This window comes from Rhinolophus ferrumequinum, chromosome 7 (assembly GCF_004115265.2).
Source record: "Rhinolophus ferrumequinum isolate MPI-CBG mRhiFer1 chromosome 7, mRhiFer1_v1.p, whole genome shotgun sequence".
Classification (NCBI taxonomy): domain Eukaryota; kingdom Metazoa; phylum Chordata; class Mammalia; order Chiroptera; family Rhinolophidae; genus Rhinolophus; species Rhinolophus ferrumequinum.
In genome coordinates, this window is record NC_046290.1 from 78,349,499 (window position 1) to 78,372,197 (window position 22,699).

Sequence of the window (22,699 nt, forward strand, 5' to 3'; positions counted from 1 at the left end):
CTGCTTATGGTGTCTGACACTGGAACACTGTGACACGACTCTGAGGGGAGCTCGACTGCAACACTGAGGATGGCTGAGCAAAAACATGGAAAAGAAGCTGGGGTTTGAAAATTATTATTGTGGTAAAATACACGCACAATTTACCGTTCTAACCATACAGTTCAGTGGCATCACGTGTGTTCACAATGCTGGGCAACCACCACCACTACCCACGTCCAGACCTTTTTCATCGTCCCAGACAGAACCTGTACCCATTAAACATGACTCCCTATTCTTGCCCCCCACCCCCCAGCCCTTGGTCACCTCTACTCTTCTGTCTCTATGAATTTAACTACTCTATGTACCTCATAGAAGTAGAATCACACAGTGTTTATCCTTTTGTATCTGGCTCTCATTCACTTAGCATAATGCTTTCAAGGTTGATCTATGTTGCAGCATGTATCAGAATTTTATTCCGTTTTAAGGTGCAACAATATTCCACTGTATGTAAGAACTTAGTTTTTTAATGACACCTTTGAGACACCATATCTTAGGGGACGGACCTCTTGTTAAGGTGGATGGTAAGTTTACCTTATGGTGTAGGACATGTGCATTGGATTATATTTCTTACAGCTGAAAGAGTCCTAACTGACACATAAGGTACAACTCAAATACTTCTGTGAAGCTCCAGGGTGGGCAATAAGACCACAGAATATTCAAAATGGAAGCTCTCCAGCATGTGGAAAAATTTTCCAGAATTTCCCTAAGGGTGTGTGTAAAACAAAATCTATATATTTGTACATATGTGTATACACACAACTAAGCCCACACCGTTCCCTCTTTTCATCTTCAGTTTAGCTATTTTGATAATCCCTTGTTACAACTGTTAAGTTCAATATATACAGTTATTCGGTACTTAACATTTTTCATCATAAAAAGTATCTGAACTCCAAATTGAGTGAGATATTGCGCCTCGTGCTCTACAGAAGAGTACAGATTGATGTCTCTTTTCAAAACACTTTTCTACAATCTTCATTGTAGTAATAATCAAGTTTAGAGTCATGGGTAAAGAATAAAAACATTTATTTAAGAAGTACCATTCAGCATCAATTGCTCCAAGTTTGGTACGCACAAAGGGTAGGTGATTAATGTTTTGTTGGTATGTGAAATTTGAGATAACAGGAAGCAGTATGACAAAAACAAAACAAAACAAAAAAACTTATTATTGAAACTAAAACAGAAAAGTGAGTAGTAAGCTACTATGATAGAAAGGGACTTTAGATTAAGAAAATGTCACCATGCAATGAAAACAATCTCCTCTTTAATAAGTACTAGTAGAGAAGGGGGTTAGACTTACTTGCAGGATTACTGGGGAATGTTCCTCATGGAACATTCTGGTTCATGGCTGTGAAGAGGTGGGCTGCAGAAAGATGTGAGTAGATCCCCGTACTAGGAGGGGGTACAGAAAAGTGGGGATAAGGAGAAAGAAAAATCAGGCAGAATGTCTTTGCTCAAGGGTCTCTATAAAATAAATATTTAAAGAAAACCTGAGTAAGCAGATTCTTTTCTGTGATTATAAAAGCATAATGGACAGCATTTAGAAATCAATTATGCTGAAAACACAGAAGAATACCCTTTCATTGTAAGCATAGATAAAGCCGCCTGCAACTGTTACAGTATATATTACCTTATAAAATTCTATTTTTTTGCTTGTTCCCTTTTCTGTTTCCTAGTTCACATTGCGGGAGAGAACAAAGACCTTTAGTGATCCATCCATTCAGTCCTTTGATTTCACAGGTATGGGAGGGAGGGTAATAAGTAGTACCTTGCCCAGGGTCACATTCATCCTCAGTGTCAGAGACTGGGCTACAACCAGGTCTCCTGATCCCCCGTCAGGTGCTTTTCGCATTAGAACATGACATGCTTCTTACCCAACCCTGTCCCAGTCTGTACTTGAGGATTTTCCCTCCATCTCAGCTCGGGCAGAAGAGCTGTGAGGGACAGCAATAGCAGTGCTTGGGGGTTCTCTTGTTTGCTATGAGTGTGGGGTACTAGAAGAAGAGGAGATAACACACATCTCCTTCTATCCCAGCTCTGAAAATTATCTAACACACACACACACACACACACACACACAGAGTCAGGCTACTCTAAACACCTCACTGAGAAATACTTCCTGGATAGAGCATTGTGTATGAGAGAAATTTTTAAAGGTTACCCTAAGAGAGGTTATTGATCATCTGGCCAAAGACACACAATCATACACCTTTCAGAAGCTCTGCAAATAAAGCCCTGGTTAGAGATGACGAGCATGGGGACCTTCCAGCGCCAGGGGACACACTGCTCCACAGAGACCCTGACCGCCACACTATCAAGTGGGCTTGCTGATCAGTGGTGGGAATGGTGTCCGAATATGCAAATTCCAGCAGGAAGAAAATACATGTGACTGAATTTTTAAAAGCCCCACCATTTTCACATCTATTTCTGATTGCATCCTCATCAGTACTCAACATTCCATATGTTCTTTTCTAGCTATCCAGATTTCTGGGTAACCATATGGGGGATGCTTTATCACAACATTCAGGAGAGGTGTCTCCAAAGGGAGGTGCTCAGATCTCTTGGTGTGTCCTTTGAGAACAAAATTCAGTGAAAAGGAAGTATTACACTTTAAAAAGGTCTATCATACAAGTTTTTGTTCAAGGTTCAATACAAGGACTATGAATTGAGAATATCCTTTGCCACATTCATGAACTAGGAAAACTGTGAGAGGAAAATTCTTGAAACTCAGACATTCCCAAGGTTACTAAAACAGCAGAAAGTACCACAATTCTATAGACTGTCCGGCAGAAATTTATCTTTCTTATGCTCCGTATGTTTCTGTAAGAATAAGGATCTCTTTTATTTAACTTTTCCAGGAAATTGCTTTCTCAAGTGAAGATAAATCATTTGTTTCACAAGACAAGAGCCAGCCATGTGTTCTGTGTTCCATCTCACGCAATTAATTGCCTTTGTACCGTATTTCTTGTCTCTTTCCATATAGTTTGCTGTGTCTTATACACAGACTCCTGAAAAATTCTTTCTACTTGTGTGGGAAAGCCACGACTTTCTTCCTCTAGGGCATTGATGGTTCGCAAAGCAAAGGGAGTCCTTTCCCGGGGCAAGGGATTGTTCAGGGGCCGCATGGGTATCACAGAGTTGTATTTGTGCTGCCTGTTGACAGAGTTCATTAGAGATGAATAGAACTGGAACTTACACCAGGTATCTCTTAAAAAGTTTTCAGTCAATAATAAGATTGTCCATGCAGATCCATTTACAGCATCATCTAAATTCTGTAAATGCTGTCTGCCACATGGCATCTCAGCAAAGATTATTCCAGGTCTGATGCCAAAGTCATTTTGTAGCAGTTCCTGGACTCGGAGGGCTTCATTTGTGTCACCTTCTGCATGCAGTATCACAAATTTGAGGAACACCTCTTCTTCTGCGTCCTCTTCAGGCAGCTCTTCCACTCCCTCCGCTGCCTCCCGCTCTCCTGTTGGCATCTCTGTGGTGCTGCTACACTCAGCAACATCATGCAGGGAGATTTCAGGTTTCTTGGAATCTGACTCATGATGTCTTTGACTTGTATCCACACTGTGGCTTTTACCCAAAGAGAGAGAAACAGGGCAGCGATCTATTTTAGACTTCTGGATACCCATTATAAATATCCAAGTCAGAAGAGCAAAGCTTTATTTATTTCTCAGCATTCCTTTTCATTCTAAAAGAAGAAATAACAAAGAGAAGAATATTGTAAATTTAACCAAAGCATTAAAAACGGAAACTTGCATTCGAGCTGAAAACCTCAAAAACATTACAATATATAGATCCTAAGAAATGCCAAACAGATCATTGGGAAACAAAATCATTTGTTTTTTTTTTGTGAGCTTTACAAGGGCTACCACAGGTAGCCAGTTTAATATAATAGGAGATATTTGGAAATTTTAAATGGTATTATATTAGCACTATAAAGCTCCAGATTAAAATAAATTACTCTGGTACCTTAGAGAAAAGGTACCACGCCCCTCTATCCTTCTGGAGTTTAAATCCAACTTCTCCATTATCAAATTATCGTGTAGACTAGAAACATGAAAATCTAAAGAAACACAGAATATTCAAATATTAAATACACAATTTATTTTTTTATCAAACACAAATACAAAACAGAACACAAATATCCTAAAGATGGCTGGCAGGCAGCTCTACTGACTCAGCATACAGAGATCTGAAATGTCAAATCTCACCAGTTCAGAGTTTTTTGTTTGTCTAATGTCTGGCACTGTTATAGTGGGGCTGGTAGAGGAATTATAAGGATTGTGAAAAGTGAGGAACTTATTTTTCCAGCACATCTTGGGAATACTGAATAAAACATATTTTTTCACCTAGGGAAAAATTAACATCTTAGTTTGGAAGTGAAATCTGGAAACAAAGACTTGCGATTTTCCCCAGTGAAATCAAGAAAGAATTACTATCGTCTACACTCATTCTTTCATCGTAATAATCCTAAATCCAGAGTGGAAAAATTAGATCAGCAGTGAAAGAAAAGCACTCTATGTGAATCTAATTTAAATAAACAACATTGGCAATGTTGTTACTGTAACTCCAAAATAGGCTATTTCAAGGGTGGGCGGGCGGGGGGAGAGATTCTCTTATCAAAAGACAGAAAATTTAGAATAGATAAATATAGGTTCCATATTTTCAAATAGGGGCCCACAGGCTATATTCCCTAGCATTTTTATTTACTGTTCATGGGCAAAGACCAGAGTTCATTATGAAATCAGAATTATATTCATAATGGTATAATACAGATACATATATCAAAATAATTCAGGCTACATATATCAAAATAATTCCCGTTATGGGAAGAAAAGATAAGGAAAAACACATAGGGAACTTCTTTCTAATGTATGTACGGAGTAAAAGGGTTTGCTACTGCCTCTGAATAGAGAACGAGTTGCTGGCTACTGCCTGTCATTTATTGTATCTATACTTTAGGTTCTGACTGCACAGTATATTGTGCCAACTACCAAGAGGTATTCTAGGCATAGTAACTCTAAACTGCTACACACATACGAGGTCGGACAATTAAGTTCACGAACTCATCCTAGAAAAAGAGCTACATACCTCTTTGCTGAATATCACTATGGTCACCTTCGAAATACTCCCCTTGGAAAGCTATATACCAAATGCCAGCGGCTAGTCCACCCTTCAAAGCAATTTTGTACTCTTTCTGGAATGGCCATCAGAGCTGTCGTCGTATTACCCTTGATGTCCTGAATGTCATCCAAATGTCTTCCTTTCCGTATTTCCTTTATCTTCAGGTAAAGAAAGAAGCCAGATCAGATGAGTAGGGAGGGTGTTCCAATACAGCTATTTGTTTACTGGCTAAAAACTCCCTCACAGACAGTGCTGTATGAGCTGGTGCATTGTCGTGATGCAAGAGCCATGAATTGTTGGTGCAAAGTTCAGGTTGTCTAACTTTTTCACGCAGCCTTTTCAGCACTTCCAAATAGTAAACTTGATTAACTGTTTGTCCAGTTGGTACAAATTCATAATGAATAATCCCTCTGATATCAAAAAAGGTTAGCAACATCATTCCAACAAATTCGCGAACTTAATTGTCAGACCTCGTATATACACACATATATCCCAAATAATAAAACCAAATGAATTTCAACTCTCCTTATAAGTTATGATTAACTGCTGACTTCTTATTGCATTATGAAAAAAGGTTTTGCTATGCAAAGTTGCCTAAAGAAGCTTCTCCTGCATAATAAAATAATTGTTAAGCCATTCAGAGGCATCTATTTACTGTGTCAATTACAACAATCTTCACTTATTCATTGAGATACCGTGTTTCCCCATAAACAAGACCTAGCCAGACCGTCAGCTCTAATGCGTCTTTTGGAGCAAAAAGTAGTATAAGACCCGGTCTTATTTTAATATAACATAAGACTGGGTCTTATATAAGATCGGGTAAAATATAACATAATATAATATAATATAACATAACATAATACCAGGTCTTATATAAGACCAGGCCTTATATAATATAATATCATATACCATATAATATCATATAATACCGGGTCTTATATTAATTTTTGCTCCAAAAGACTCATTACAGCTGATGGTCTGGTTAGGTCTTATTTTCGGGGAAACACAGTAGGTTTGTTTAAGCAACTTAACATCATTACCTTAATCACTAGCTGCTGCAGATAAGTGCTCTTGAGGTAATACAACAAGTATTCATAGAAAGTGTCAACAATTTTTAAGGTAAAATGGTGTGTCAAGCCAGATCACAAAATCTTTTGAAATAATTTTTTTTAAAAAATACCACTTTATGTCTTAGTTTTCTTAATCAGTCAGCAAAAAAGAGCAAACCATTCCAGAAATCTATGATGTGCTGTTCTAGCTTCCAAGCATTCCTACCCTAAGCAGTCCAGCGAGAAGAAAGTTAATAACAATGTCTGGAAAACTTCACTGTGACGTTCTGATTTGGAGGGAGCGAGTAAGGACACGGCCAAGGGAAAAAGATATTGAAAGCTGTGTGCTGGAGATCTGCCTTTCCCACCACCACAGGGAGTCAGAGATGGGGAAATGGTCCTGATCCATCACTGTGGTTCTCAGGCTGAAAGAAAAGGCGAGAACCAATGATTGTGCTCACTCTGGGTCAATTATCTCCCCAGGGAAGGCTTTACTAGAAGAGAAGGAAGGCATGGAGTGGTGAAGGAAATGGGGAATAGGAAGAAGGCTGGCAAAAAGAATTCTGGAAAGTTCCCTTTAAAGTTCTCCTCCTCAATCAGAAATGGGCAGCACCAAGGTTAAAACATTTAGGTTTCATGTCCTTCTCCTCAGCTAGATGGGAGGAAAGTGAAGATGGCTGCCAGGGAGAGGCACACGAGACGACTGTTCACAGGGATAAAAACGTGTGTGTATTCACTTTTTAATTTACTTTTTTAGAAAAGGTAGTGGTTGAAAACATTTGTATTCAAATCTCACCCCCATCTTTATCTTCATTATCCATCCTGCTACCCCTATGGTGATCAATTTTATGGATTTCTCTTGTACCCTTCTGCTGTTTCTTTATGTATATTCTTTTTTCAAAAAATTTATCACGTACACACACACACACACACACACACACACACAAACAGCAGTAGTAGATCGACAGATATCTTTTCCCTTTAATAATATGACCTCAGAGCTTTCCATCTAAGCATATAGAGAACTTCCTCACTCTTATTTACAACAAAATAATCTTCCAGTATGTGAATATACCATAATTGTCTCCTGTTCTTGGATATGTGAGTTGTTTCCAGTCTACTATTATGAACAATGCTATGATGAATAACTTTGAACAAAAATCATTTTTAAATGTATGCTGGTTCACCTGCAGAATAATTCCTCTAAATAGGATATCTATATCAAAGGACAAATGCATTTGTAATAGCAATAGATTTGGCCAAATTGCTCTCTGCAAGATTGAACCTTTTTTGTTTTGTTTTGTTTCTAATTTGATAGAATGACACTCTTACCTCCAACCCTTACTCCAGCAAAGATCTAAAACAACAGAAGCTACCAAGTACTAGGACCACAGCCCAAATGAGCTAGTCACATCCCTTCAGGCAAGAGAAATGTGGAAACATATCCCCATCAGAATGAAACCCTGAAAATGAGGCTCTGAAAGGAAGATCAGAATAGGTCTGAGGTAAGAAGGAAGGAGAGTCCAGAACGTGTCCACTTTATACCTAGGCAAAAGAGGGTCCCAATAGAATCCCCCACAGTAAATAGGCATAAGATGAAAAGAACAGCTTGGCAAGCATGCAAAAATATTACAGGAAATAAACAGACTATAAAGAAGAATCACAACACACAAAAGAAAACTAAAAAATTCGATTTCCATTAAGATTATGTGCTCTGGAATCAGACTGCCTGAAAGTAAATCCCAGCCCTGTTATAAAAAAACTGGGAGACTTTGTGTAAGTTACTGTGCTTTGATTTCACTATGTGTGAAAAACGGTAATAATTATAGTACCTAACATTTAAGGTTTTTATGTAGATCAAAATGGCTTAGAACAGTCCCCAAAAATGTTAGCAACTACTATGTCATTAAATACATAACAGAGAAGCTGAGGAAAAATTTACACCACAAATGCTTATGCTCTAGGACAGTGCTGCTCAAAGTGTAAGTCCATGGACAAGGTGCCAGGCTCGGGACCACTTGGTGCCAGTCTGTGACAAGATAAGGAGACTGTGCCAGGATGTAAATCAACTATATTAGTTAAGTACGCTGTTTAGTTCGGCAGGCACTTTTTCATAGCAAGACATTCTCAATGAAGGAAGAAGCACGGCTTACATTTGGTGCATGCTTCTTATATTACTATAGACAAGCATTCTGAGTAGCACTGCTCTAGGAGACAATAAGAGAATACATCATCAATGAAACAAAAATACTGAAGATGAGATAACAGAATTAGATGAAAAGGGAGACTGGACAAATCAAAGACCTAACACCATTAGGAAAAAACAGAAACAGCAAAGAATGGAATAGATATAACTCAAAATCGTATCAGTTAATTACACACAGTGGAAAGGCTTGAAAAAAAAAATCATGGAATACGGAAAGGAAAAACAATAAAAATACAGCAATTTGAAAAAAAGATATAGCTATAGAGATTTAAAAGAAACAACCAATATAATGAAAACCACTGCATCTTAAATAGAAAATCCAGTGAGTATAACAAAAAAATTCAAAGACATAACAGATGCAGCACCCTCATTCAAATGATCAGTCTTCTGATCCCAACCAGACATTATGTGCCTCGTGATGTAATCAGACATGATGTGCACAGCACAACGTATGAGAGGATTTGCTAATGATGTTTAGTAGGCATAGAATACAGAGTCCAGGCTTTGAGGAAAGGTCCAGCTAGGAGATGTTGTATTCGGCATTTATCTGTGTATAGATTCTATTTAAAACCTAAAGACTGTATGAGATTATTAACAGAGTGAGTATAGATAGAAAAAGGAAGTGGATTTTGGACTTGCCAGCCCCCACAATCATGTAAGCAGATTCCTTATCTCCCTTCCTCCATTTCTCTCTCTGTCTCTCTAATCTATTGTTCCTGTTTCTATGGAGAACCCTAATACACTCTTCCTTAAAAGTTTGTTGCCCTAGAATTAGGAGTTACTGTTGCATTTTTAACACATGACCATTTGGGTAGAGAGGTTCCCAAACAATAGCAAGTAAATAAAATACACGCATGTATACAGTTTTAAATATGCCCATGTGTTTACCACCGAAAAAAGCTTATGTGTTTAAATGATTACCTCTGAAATGTAACACATTTAAAATTAAGGCATCTAAAAAAAGTTAAATTAAATTAAGGCATCTAGTATTGTACTTGAAACCTTCAGCCTTGGAGAGCGCCTTTATTTTCTTTCCTATGTAAACAGCACCATCTTGTGGCGAATACTTGTAAAATCAATGGTTTCTTCACTTGCTCAATTAATAAATTTTGATGTTATTAATAAATTCAGTGTTGTTGAAAACTTACTCTACACCAAGACCTGCTGGTTTGGGGGGATGTGAAGCCAGGACTAGTAGACAATTGGGACACATTGCACTGGTGCTTCATTCAGGAGAGCAGGTGCTATGAAAGCACTCAGGGAGGACACCTGCAGCCGGGAACACTTTGCATTGGTAAGGCTGAGAGATGTGGATGGTACCAGCATTTGCAAAAACACTGAGGCCCCATGGGGCAGAGTATGTTAGGATCATTTTTCACTTGGTATTTATATGGCTCAAGTCCACGTGTGTGGGGGTGGGTGGAGGGTAGTGGTGAGAAAAAAGAATAGAGAGAATAAACAGGATTAGAGAATGTAAGGGGCCTGATATAGTATGCTCAGAACTTTGAATTTCCTCATGTTGGCGGACAGAAGGCCCTGGTAGGTGTTAAGTAGGGTAACAACATGATCTGAGTTGTTTTAGGCAGGTTAAAAGAGTTGTAGTAAGTAGACTAGGCTAGCGGACTGCAAGGCCTTATTTAGACTGGGAGAACAATCCGTTGAAAGGCTATTGCAATAACCTAAGTGAGAAAGCCGAGTCCTGAACTAAGGAAGCGATAGCGGAGACAGGTATGTAGGAGGTGACAAAGGGGGGCAGGTGACAGAGAAAGAAGAATCAGGTATGCCTCCCAAGACTGTTCCTTGTGTAAGGTGTTGGTGTGCTGTTTGCTGAGATGAGCAGGGAAGGGGTGGGATGTGTGTGACCAATTAATCCAGTTTGGGACATAGGGACCTTGGGGTCCCATGACCTAGAAGAGGGGCTGTCTCATAGACACTTACAGATGTGGGTCCGAGGCTCAGGAGAGCATCTTAGTCGGGGGTGGAAGTATGGTGCTAGCTCGCATCTGTAACAGAACAGGTGGACAGTTAACGAGGAGAGAGAGCTGAGACAGAACCAAGGCCTGACAGCCATCCAGAGGAGAAGCGTCCCACAAAGGACAGGAGGAGGCCCGGGAGCCGCAGGAAAATCAGACCCAGCAGGTATCTGGGAGCCAAGCGAGGAGAGTGCTTTGAGCAGGGGTCAGTGTCCACTGCATTTAGCACCGCGAGGTTCCCAGGAGCAGTTAGAGAGGACGAGCGGGAGTCACCACACCAGACTGCAGGGCTCAAGAGTCTACAGGAAGTGAGGGCATGAGGAGAGGGAAAAGCTCGGCTAAGAAAAAAGGAGAGGCCAACAGCTACAGATGAACGTAGGGTCTGGAGAGGATTTCCTTAAGAGAAGCGAGACTCAAGAAGGCCTAGAAACTGAGGGGATTCGCTAGTAGAGGGAAAGGATGAAGAATGGGGTGGGAGCTTCTTAGGGCTGATGAGCTGTTCTTCTCTAGGCGGTTGCAGCAGTCTCTCTCTCACTTCCCCTCTCCCTAAGAAAGGGGAAAGGCCACTGAATTCCTGAGTGTGCTAAGTCCAGGAAAACGTCTGTGATGAGCACTGCACATGTCGCGGTGACCTATAGGACTTTGGGTTTTACCGTCTGGGCAGACGATGAGTGCACTTTTGTTCTTATGAGGGACGGGTGCGTTATCTTGGGAGAGAGCGCACTGTTACTGCTATTGGTGCCTGGAAGCTTACGCAGGGAAAGAAGTGGGGAGGGTGTGGATGGTGAGTAGCCAAAGGGGTGTTCTGTAGCATAGACTGCAGGTCTACTCATCCAAAATGTATTCCAACTTCCTTATAGTGTACCTTTCAAACGTCTTGTGCCACAAGTACCAAAAGCTGTATTTCCTAGACTCCCTTGAAGCTAAATGTATTTAAGTACTTGCATGTCTGAATGAAAGAAGAAGGGAAGCAGAGCATGAGGTACCCGTTTTCCTCAGTAAGGCTCTAGCAGAGTTGGTGTGATTCGAGAGATGGCAGCTTCCTGATTTGGCAGGTTTCCTAGTTGTGGCAAAAGTCCCAGCAACACTAGACCAGTTCTACTAGGTGTTTGCTATGAGGTGTTTCTAGAAACTCAACCTAGAGTTCAGCTCTTCAACTTTCCCAATGAGACTCTAAATCCTGAAATACCCTCTAATGCATACCTATCTGCTTAAACTAGCTAGAGTAGATTCTGTTCTCTGCAACTAAATTGTGATTGCGACAACATCCAAATTCAGGACAAGAAACGACAGCAGAACAGCAAAACATGGCCTGACACCTCATTTTGTAAATAAAGTTCTACTGGGAGACAGCCATGCCCATTCATTTATATACTGTCTCTGGCTAATTTCATGCACAGAGGCACAGTTGAGTAGTTACAACAAAAATCCTATGGCCCATAAAGCTTACAGTATTTACTATTTGACCCTTCCAGAAAAGTTTGCTGACCCCGGGCTACAACATCGAAGTGCCACGCTCTGCCAGGATGTCAGGATACACTGGAACAGGCCTGTGCCAGCCAGACAAGGAACATGTAGTTTTTTCTTTAACTTCTTCACACTGAAAATATATGGTTCCCTCCCTTCTTTTGCCTCCCTCAGGCCCCCACTCCGGTTCATGCCACTGTTTCTCAGTCTAGTTGTGTAGGACACAGTTCCCTGGCCCCTGCTGGTATTATGAGCCTTGCTCTCCCCCGGCTGAGGCAGTCGGTTGCCAGTCTCAGTCGGCCACTCACAGCAGCTCTCGCCAGCTGCCGGCCATTCACACTGGCCACCAGCCACTCACGGCAGCCCACGGCAGCCCAGCTCCAGGGATAGCTGTTGTTCACAATCTTAGCTGTAGAGAGTGCAGCTCACTGGCCCATGTGGGAATTGAACTGGGGACCTCAGCATTAGAAGCATGGCGCTCCAACGACCTGAGCCACCGGGCCGGCCCCTGGAAATATTTTTAAAATTCCCAACTAGGGTAATAAATACTTTCAGGAATAGGATGGGTAGAACTTGAATCCATCCTGATCTTATACTAAAATAATCTTAATCAGCTGTCATTTATTTTCTTCTTTTGGGCGATTGTACAGAATCCATAAGGATGGCAAAGGCCCAGTACAAATAAAAGCTACCTGGTCTGGCAGGCAGCTTTCACCTCATTTTCCTAGAATGCACTCCATCAAGGTAAATGGCACCATCATTTGCCCAGTTACGACAGCCAGAAACCTGAAGCTTCACTGATACTTTCCCCTTTCTCTTCTACACTTTCATTTCCAGCTGCCACCAAATCCTGTCTATTCAACCTCCAAAATACATCTCAAATTGTTCCACTTTCCCTCTCCACCACACTTTCACTCTGGAGCAACATCTCTCCCCTATTCTACTGAACTACTCTGTAACTGCTTTCCTCTGTCCCCTTTTGGTCAGTCTAATCCATTCTCTATTCCACAACCACAGCGATCTTTTTAAACAAACACATACATCTGATCCAATTACTCTGTCTTACCGCACTTAGAATCAGAATTTCTTAATATGGCAAATGCTGTCCTGCATGATCTGGCTCCTTCAATTCCAACCTCATCTCCTGCCTCTCTTCCCTTTGATCCTCCAGCTCCCTGCACATGGGTCTTTTGTTCAGGTTTTCAAATTTGCTCAGCTTGCTTCTCTCACAACATCTATAGAGACATTTTATTGCAATTTTGAAGTATGAGTTGTATGACTCTATTTTCTTATCATTAGAGAACTTGTACATAGTATCATGGGTTAGCCAAAATTCTATTGGAGTAAACAATCAAAATGTCCAAAAACTGAGGAATGGCAATAACATAAAATATGTCGTATTATTCGTACGATTGAATCCTATTAAGTCATTAAAAAATGTTTATGAAAGTTCTAAATAATTTTTATGACATGAGAAAATGCTTCTATAATAATAAGTGAAAAAAAAGTCGAGTATAAAATAGCATATACAGTATGATCTCGGCTTTATAAAACAAACTAGAGAAAATAGATTAGAAAGAAGTATACCAAAAAGGTAACATTGAGTATCTGTTTGGTAGATGTGTAAATGTACCTATATCTACATGTATATCTATACATATCCTTTTTCTACAATGAGAATGCAATCTGAAAAAAATGTTTTCTTAGTAAACAAACAAAAAGAATGTTTTATACGTTTTGTGTTTTCAAATTGAAGTCATGTTAACTTGGTGCCCAGACAGAATATTCTTTATGTGTCATATCTGCATATTCCAGATGGGTTTAGCCCATCTCCAGGTTTAACTCTGACTTCCTGTTTTCTATCTATATGCAAATTTTCCAAGACTCTGCGTTTGCTAACTTTAAACCAAACAGGGATCCTCCAGTGTTCTACTTAATTACAAACACGAGAGCAGAATCATCTTCATAGTACTAAAAAAGGTCCTTGAGAAGGTAAACATTTAATTAGTTGAACACATGCTCGTGTGCGCACACACACAATTGCTTCTAGCAGTTAGAAAAGCAAAAATACACAAATGGACCTTCATCTGCGTACCTGCTTTCTCACCTGTGGGACCTCTCTCTTGACTCAGCTGCTGGGAGCTCCAGGTTCATCGTGTTCTCTAGCCTACATACAGAAGCTTGTGACGGGTCTTTTGATTCTAACTTCACTCCTGGCTTCCCCTTACCCCTTCTATTCTTTAATATTTCTTTAATCCATATTCCAAATCCACTTATTTTCAAATTTTTATTTAATCTTCTATTGTACCTATGTATTCAAGCATCGCAATTCTGAAATAAGGCAATATTTTTCTTTTTTCCCAAAAGAAAGGAAGGTAATATATATGCTACTGATAACATCACAGAACTAGCACCTTGGGATTAAAATGAGAAATAAGCATTATAAATTAAACAGTCTTTTACTCCAACTTTTTCACCTTTTCCTAAAACTGAAAATGTTGTTTTTCATTTCCATTCCCACATATTTTAAAGAAAACTGAATTTTGCTGTAAAATCTAGATATTCTGGTATCTGCTTAGTCACTACACTTAAAAACTTGTATAATATTCTCGGAACAAGCTACTTCATTTTTCTTCTTCCTGTTACCTGTTACTGGAACCATTCATTCAAAGTCTCCAAATCACAGACCACTGCTTCCCACTGAAGCAAAGGAATTGCTCAAAATAATTATTGCATGTTCTTTTCGGTAAACTTTTCTTTCATTTTCTGTATTTAAAAATGAGAACTGGCATTAATGGATAAATAGTCTCTAAACCAGGAAGAATATTTTATATAAACACAGAACTTAAGGGCACACTGCAATGAGGCTCAAGAGAAAGATTGTGATATTAAAGCAAAGCAAACAACAGTCTTCTAAAGGTGCCATAAGCTTCAGGGAATGCTAGAGAACAGCATCTGTAAGAGCATCAAACAGCAACCCACCTGAGGGTCAGTTATAAAAGGATGTTTGGACAGGCCTATGGCAGTGACCGCTGAGATAGAGCATTGAACAGGGAAGTGAGGGACCTGAAGGTGCACAGCCTGTATGGTCTAGCAGAGGCCCACTGCAGGCAATGGGAACATCAGCAAGCTCAGCATCGGGGCCAGCCTGGTGGCTCAGGTGGTTGGAGCTCCGTGCTCCTAATGCCGAAGGATTCCCACATGGGCCAGTGGGCTCTCAACCACAAGGTTGCCGGTTCTATTCCTCAACTCCGGAATCGACTCCTGCAAGGGATGGTGGGCTCTGTCCCCTGCAACTAAGATTGAACACAGTACCTTGAGCTGAGCTGCCGCTGAGCTCCCGGATGGCTCAGTTGGTTGGAGCACATCCTCTCAACCAAGAGTTTGCCAGTTCGACTCCCACAAGGGATGGTGGGCTGCGCCCCCTGCAACTAACAATGGCAATTGGATCTGGAGCTGAGCTGTGCCCTCCACAACTAAGAAAGGACAACAACTTGACTTGGAAAAAGTCCTGGAAGTACACACTGTTCCCCAATGAAGTCCTGTTCCCCTTCCCCAATAAAATCTTTAAAAAAAAAAAAAAAAAGATCAAATATATTTTAAAAAAAAAGAAAAGATCAGCATCACAATAGTGCTGTAAGCAAGGGGGACGGATGGAAATAAGATCAGAGAAATAGTTAGGGGTTAGATCAAATAGGGCTTTGAAGCCATTGTAAGAGTATAGTTTTCATGATTCTGGTGAGAAGCTACCAAAAGGTTCTGAAGGGAAGTGAGAGTCCTGATTATATTTGCTATTTGTAGAAAGACCTAGGCACAAGAGCAGAAGCAGGAAGACCAAATCAAGACTTCACAGTCATCTAGGTAAAGAGAGATTGTGGTTTGCCTTAGAGAGGCTTGGGGTAGAAAAATGCCTTGGGAGAAAGTATGCCTAGAAAAAGAAGATGGGCAAGAACGGAGCCCTGTGATACTCTAACATTTAGTGGTTGAGAAGAGAAGACTGGAGACAAAGACTGGAGTGACCAGCGAGGTGGAAGGAAATGCAGGAGAATGTGGTGACCTGAAAACCAAACGAAGAAGAACCAAGGAAGGAGCAGTCAACTGTGTCATAGGAGGTGAAAACTATGCACATGCGACACTGAATTTCAAAAGTGGCATGGGGATAATGGAGAAAAAAAGCCTGAGATGAGAGGGTAGAGGAAGAAATAGGAGTGGCAATAGAGACTTTGAGGCAAGCCTTTCAAAGAGGTTTTTGTTGTTGCTGTTTAAATCAAAAGGAGCAAAGAAATGTGCGGGACCTAGGAGGGGATGTTTGGTCAGGGGGTGGGGTTTTATCAGCAGTTTTATCAGCAGATAGGTATTTGCTAAATGAATAAATTAAAAATACCACAAGGAGCAAATGATTCAACAGTATAAACATGGTTTACACTTCAAGTTCCATACAGTTAGACATATGAGTAACATTTACTTTGCTTCAAAAGGAGTTAAGGCATTATTCTATACCAGCTCATCTACTTTCTGATTTAAATGAGATATAAAGTAGAGTTGCTTACCTCCATTTATAACCAACACACTAAACTATTAAAATGTTATATTTTAAAGATCCCTTTATTTAAAGTTTACTGGGATGGTCCTAACTAATATAATACTGAAAACTAGCTCACAGATGCCAGCCCAAATTATTTTTATCCAAATAAGTTTTTTGAAAAAGAAGCCAAATAAGAAAACCAAAACCAAAATCTTCAACATTGACTCCATGTGCCTGGCTGAGGCTCATGCAGAACTTTTAAGCCATTTAAGATGCTGGGCTATATGTGCATATTGTTCCGAGTTTTCTTTTAAAACTGTTTTCTAAAAACAGAAACAAACTCATACAAGAACAAACTGATAGTTGCCAGATGGGAAGGGGGTTAAGGGTGCTGGGTGAAAAAGGTGAAGGGATTAAGAAGTACAAATTGGTAGTTACAAAATAGTCAGGGGGATGTAAAGTACAGCATAGAGAATACAGTCAATAATATTGTAATTACTATGTATGGTGGATACTAGAGTTATGGGGGGGGTTACTTCCTAAGTTATGTAAATGTCTCACCACGATGCAATACATCTGAAACTAATGTAATATTGAATGTCAGCTGTAATTAATTGAAAAATAAAAAATCAAAAACAAATTAAAATTAGATCCAGGAAAAAAACGTTTTCTAGTCAAAGTGAAACTACAAGAAAAGCAAAAAATTGTATGGATTTTCCCTACAGAATCATCTGACTCAAAGAATTGAGAGGATAGGGAGCCTAGGAAACTGACAACCCCCTCCAGGGTACAAGGTGAGGCATTGCTACTGGTCACACAAGTAACAAGTGACTATATCCCATACCTGCAGCTGGAGGAAAACAAGAACCAAGTTTCATCCAGCAAGGCCAATCCCTGTGACCAGGGACCTGACCTTTAGCTAATGTTAATGTCATTATAATGCTAATTGCATCGCGGCAACTACCACTCCCATCATGCATCTGGCGCCATGACAGTCCCAGAGGGACCAAATAAGGAAGAAAAATGGGAAAAATGAGTCCCTCCGAGGGGCAGGAGAGGAACGAATCAAGTCAATGAGACTTCACCGATTCCACCCCAAGAGGAAGGGATGAAAACCCCTTATCTCGACTTCCTCGAGATTTCCTCGGGGTGACTCATTCTGAGTTCATAGGCACTTTTCTCTCAAATGTGTACTTTCATTTTCAATAAATCAATTTTGCTTTCCTGCACCTGTCTCACTCCTGAGTTCCTTCTTGCGCGGTGACAGGAACCTGGTCACCGCTATTCCGGGCTGAGTCCTCTCTTGGGCATCGCCGCGAGCCTCCCGCGACAGAACGGCGCTGGGCCGGCCCAGGGCCCCCCAAACCTGCGTCGGCCCTGCCCGCCACAGGCCAGGTGCGCTGGGCAGCTGGTTGCGGCCACCTGGTCCCCAAGTCCCAACCCCACCCCGCAGCCGGGAGGCGGCTCCCTCCGGCGCTCCTACTTGCCTGGTAGGACGGCGGCACCGGATCAGCCCCGTGGCCTTTTCCTCTAGCTCTCAGGTGAGCAGACCCACTGGGTGTGCGACTTCTGGGTGTCGGGAGGGAGAGGTGTCACGTCCTTCCCCAGCCGCCAGCCCCGACCCCACGCCCACTGCCTAGCGCTCCCGGGCGTCCGGCGCGCGGAAGTTGCAGGATGGCGGAGTCCCCGCCCCTCCGAGACGCGCCGCCACTTAACCCTTGGAGGTCGGCCTCACGCCCCGCCGTTCCCGGGGGGCTGCTTGGCCAGCACGCCGCGCCGCCCGTGCGAGTCGGGGTTAAGGTGGCTGGATGTCCAGCGCAGAAGGAAGCAGCAGGCCTTTCAGAAGGGCGGAGGAGGGGAAATCGCGCTTGGGAACTCTATTCCAGGCAAATATGGACTCTCCCTGCGCTGCGACTGCTTCTTTTTATTCGAATGGACCCCTAAGTCTGGACTTGGAGGACGGAGAGTGCGGGGTGGGGGACGCCACTGTCTGCGCCTTACAGACCTGGGTGCTGCGAATGCCACAGCAGCCGCCGCCTCGGTGCCTTCCCGGCTTCTCAGACTGGAATCCCTGAACTCTACAGGAAGGACACGGCCCATCTTACCCAAGCAGACCCGAGACCCTTCCGAAGTACAGCGACTCTCCGGGTCCCCCCAGGTGGCCACTTGGCTTTCCCTTTCCTTTTGGGGCTCTCTCACTGAATGTTGCTGTTGTCAAACACATCCCTGGCCAGGGATGCGCGGCGCATTACTCCGTCCCCCCAAAAGCCACTTTCCTCAGGTTCCTTCTCCACAACCGAAACAGACTGGAACTCCGCTGAATATTAAGGGAGAACAAAAAAACGATCAAGTAAAAGAAAGAAGTATGAAAAGCCTTGAAAGCCAAATACTTGATCCTACCTATCTAGCCCAGCCTCCCAACCCCAGTCATGCCTCAAGCATCCTGCGGGCCTGGGAGGAGCACTCATGACGTGAGCTGCTCTTGTACAGGGGAAGCCTCAAGTGGCTGAGGGCCTCGGTTCTACAGCTGCAAGGAACTGAATTATGTCAGCAACCTAACGAATTAGGAAGAGGACCCCAAGCTCCAGATGGGAACAGTCCAGGTGACAGCTTGATTGCAGCCTTGTGAGACCCTGAGCAGAGGACCCACTTAAGGTTTGCCCATACCCTTTACCCATAGATAATGTGAGATAATAAAAGTATGTTGTGTTAAACTGGTAAATTTGTGGTACTTTGTTACATAGCATAGAAAACAGAGCTAAAGTAGGATTTAGAGGGAAATCGATAGTTTTAAATATATGTTAGACTAGAAAGTTGAAAATTTGAGCTAAATATCTATTACAAGAATATAGAAATATGACAAACTCAACCTAGAAAAATAAACATTATAAAAAAATGAAATTAATGAAACAGACAACAAATATATAACAAGAAAACATCACAAATATTTGCTCTTTGGAAAAAAACACCAATAAAAGTAATAAACCTCTGGTAAGACTGTCCAAGTGAAAAAGAAAGAAGATACAAATAACATCTTGTATAACAAATAGTGTAAATTTGTATACTACAAATAGTATCAGGAATGAAAAGAGGGACATAATTACAGATCTGGCATATGTTAAAATGCGTATCCCCCAAAGAAGATGCCAGGCCCCAAACACACCTAAGATTTCTGATTTCCATCTAATTTAAGGAAGAAGAAATGCAAATCTTACAGTTCTTCCAGAAATTAGGGGAAAGCCACTCTTCAACTCATTTTATAAAGCTATATGATCTTGGTATTAAACAAAAATGTTAAAACCAACCAAATCCAGCTATTAAAAACAAACAAATCACATCATGGCCAGGTTGGTTTTACCTCAAGAAGGTTGATTTAACAATAGGAAACCAATCCATGTAACTGACCACATTAAGAAAATAAAGGTGGAAAAACAATGATTTTTCTTGATACAGAAAGTTTTAGATAAAACTCAACATCCTTTATGATTATTAAAAAAAAACTCTTAGCAAACTAAGAATAGAAAAGAAATTTCTAAATTTAATAAAAAATACCATAAATTGCTTACAGGATACCTTGAAAGCATTCCCACATAACAGGAACAAACAAGAATGCCAATTATGACCATTTCTCTTCCACATCGTATCAGATGAAGATCCCTACAAAAGTAGTTAGACAAGAAAAAGAAAAGAAGCAAAAGGTATGAGGAATAGAAACACAAACAAATGTTCTGACTTGTAGATAATACAATTGTATACGTAGAAAGTCCAAAAGAATCTACAGATGTAAATTACAAGACCTGGTTACTGAATAGAAAACTCAATTTAAAAATTGTATTCCCATGTGCTAGCAACAAACAAAAAATTAAAAAATTTAAAGATATCATTTACAACATCAAAAATATACAGAAAATGAGATTAACAAAATATATGGATTATGTACTTCTGTGAAGAAAAATACAAAACTTTATCAAAAAAATCTAAGACCTTAACAATGTATAGATGTTCATTTACTGGAAAATGCACTATTATGAACTGGAAATTGTTCACAAATTAAATGCAATTCCAGTAAAAATCCTAACAGATTTATTTTCTTTTTTTGAAACTTGTGATAACTGTAAACTTTGTACATAAATGCGAAAGTCAGATGACAGTCAAAATCTTGAAAAATAAGGTATATTGAATAAGGTATAAAGACCTGTTTACTAAGTATCAAGAATTTTAAAAGCTTTAGTAACTAAGATAGTATGTTACTGATGTACAAACTGACCAATGGAATAGAACAAAGCCTAGAAATAGACTCATGCCAATATGAGCATTTAATAGATGACAGAATTGGCATGATAAATCAATAAAGATGAGTTTTCAAGAAATTTTTAAAAACTCTGGCTACCTACCTTATCTCATACAAAACTCAAGTAGAAGACAAAGTGTACATATTTTAGAACAGGAGGAGATATTCATGACCTCAGGATAGAGAAGTATTTCTTAAATGCCACATAAAAACACCAATACAGGAAAAGATTGATACATTTCTAGGAGCAGAAAAATGACAACAAATTGTGAGAAGATATTTAAAATAGTTATAACCAAAGGATTAGTCTCCCACATAAAAAAAAAATCTTGTTAATCAAAAAATGTCAAAAGAATCCAATTTTTAAAAGTGGACAAATGCTTTGAACAGGGACTTTACAAGAGAGGAAACCAAAATGGTACATAAATCTGAGTAACCTCATGGAAATACAAATTAAGCAATGATGAGGTATAATACCAGTTTCTTTAACAATATGTACATATATCTATAAAAATAACTGAACTATATCAAAATGGATGGAAGGGTAATGGGTGGGTTTTATTCTTTGAACCATTATTTCTCAAATTCTTCAGTGCTGCTATTATCGTGCAAAAGGTCCAGCTGCTCGCCACATGAAAGCCAAAACTTGAGATGAGGTTGGTGGAAAGAAAAGCAGGTTTTATTCCAAAATGCCAGCATGAAGGGGACACAGTGGACTCCCTGTCAACAAAGACTGCCTCCCTCTTTCAATATCACCAAAAGGTTTTATAGACAAGCCAAGGAGGGGCAGAACAAAGGAAGAAGTTGGCCAGGCAACTTCAGGAAAAGGCGCTTCCCAGAAGAGGGTCTGCTCCATGGTCAAGAGTGAATCCCATACATATGCAAAACATCCCTCCCCAGTTACCAAGCCAGGTGTGCACACTGGTCCGGAGTAAACAGAACCACTGGAACTGGTATGCATAGTAAATGCACAGTAAACAGAGTCATCAGGCTTGGGGGGAGAAGAGGGAAGCAAAGAAAGGGAAAAAAACATTCAAAGTCCCCAGCAAAACCACAAATCGAATTATATCAGAGGTCCAAATTTCAAAAATAGAAGACATAAGGTCACTGTTACACTGCCTTTACAACACTACAAAAACCCAGGAAATTTTCAAAAGTTTAAAGTCTGACAATACCAAAACAAACGTGGAACCTTCGAACAGCTGCTCATAAAAGGACTAATTGATACAATTGCTTTAGAAGTTAGATATTACCTAGTAAAGATGAAGATACACATATTCGGTAAGCAAGCAATTCCACTCCTAGATGTATTCTCAAGAGATCATACACATGTGCAACAGGACTCATCTACAAGAATATTCATGGTGGATCTGTTCATAACATGCAACAACCCAAACGTCCTCACAGTAGGAGACATATAACTATGGTACACCCTTATGATGGACAGTCCACAGGAACAAAAACAAACTATAGCGATAGATAGGCAACAACATGGATGACGTAGCAAAACAAAGTCACAAAAGAACACATGTAATATTCTATTTATGAAATAGAATACTCCATTAAATTTTACTTATTAATTTTCTTTTTTTTTTTTAGAATGTTTTTTCAGGAATGTAGACATCAGTACTATTCAGTGTGGTCCACAGACTGTACCGAACTGTTACTAATGAAGAGCTAAGCATATCAAATGAGAATAAGCATGCATAGAAAGCAAGCATTTAGAAAGGCTGACAGTGTTTGTCATTGCCTGAACATTCAAGCACGAGATTTGTATTTACAGAAATATTGGTTGTGATGTTTGGAAATTATTTTAAAAAGGAGTTTGAGAACTATTATACATAACTAGTAAAAATAAAGACAAATATGAAACTTATTTTCATTACAAACAACACAGGTTATCTCTAGTGGGAAAATTCAGGGATGTGATCAGAAAGATGCATAGCAACCTCCTGTGGTGCTGGCAAAGTTGTATTTCTTCAAGTGAGCATTGGTTGGATTAGTGTGTGCTTTATAATT

The 22,699-nt window shown here is 40.3% G+C and overlaps 1 protein-coding gene across 3 annotated transcripts; it reads right to left on the reverse strand.

The window, feature by feature from the left end:
- Window positions 1–302: 302 nt before the first annotated feature.
- TICAM2 (TIR domain containing adaptor molecule 2) lies at window positions 303–18,010 on the reverse strand. Of its 3 annotated transcripts, none has more exons than XM_033110253.1 (2): window positions 17,877–18,010; window positions 303–3,733 (listed from the first exon to the last, which is right to left on the reverse strand). In XM_033110253.1, the coding sequence occupies exon 2, from the start codon at window positions 3,672–3,674 to the stop codon at window positions 2,970–2,972; it is 705 nt and encodes a 234-aa protein (XP_032966144.1). In that variant the 5' UTR covers window positions 3,675–3,733; window positions 17,877–18,010; the 3' UTR covers window positions 303–2,969. The 3 variants fall into 3 exon arrangements, with proteins under 3 accessions (XP_032966144.1, XP_032966145.1, XP_032966146.1); XM_033110254.1 differs by lacking the exon at window positions 17,877–18,010 and adding an exon at window positions 10,363–10,454; XM_033110255.1 differs by lacking the exon at window positions 17,877–18,010 and adding an exon at window positions 9,573–9,593.
- Between the last annotated feature and the right edge of the window lie 4,689 nt (window positions 18,011–22,699).

Coding starts and splice junctions, on each gene's coding strand:
- TICAM2 (XM_033110253.1), bottom strand. CDS start 3,674: ATGGGTATCCAGAAGTCTAAAATAGATCGCTGCCCTGTTTCTCTCTCT.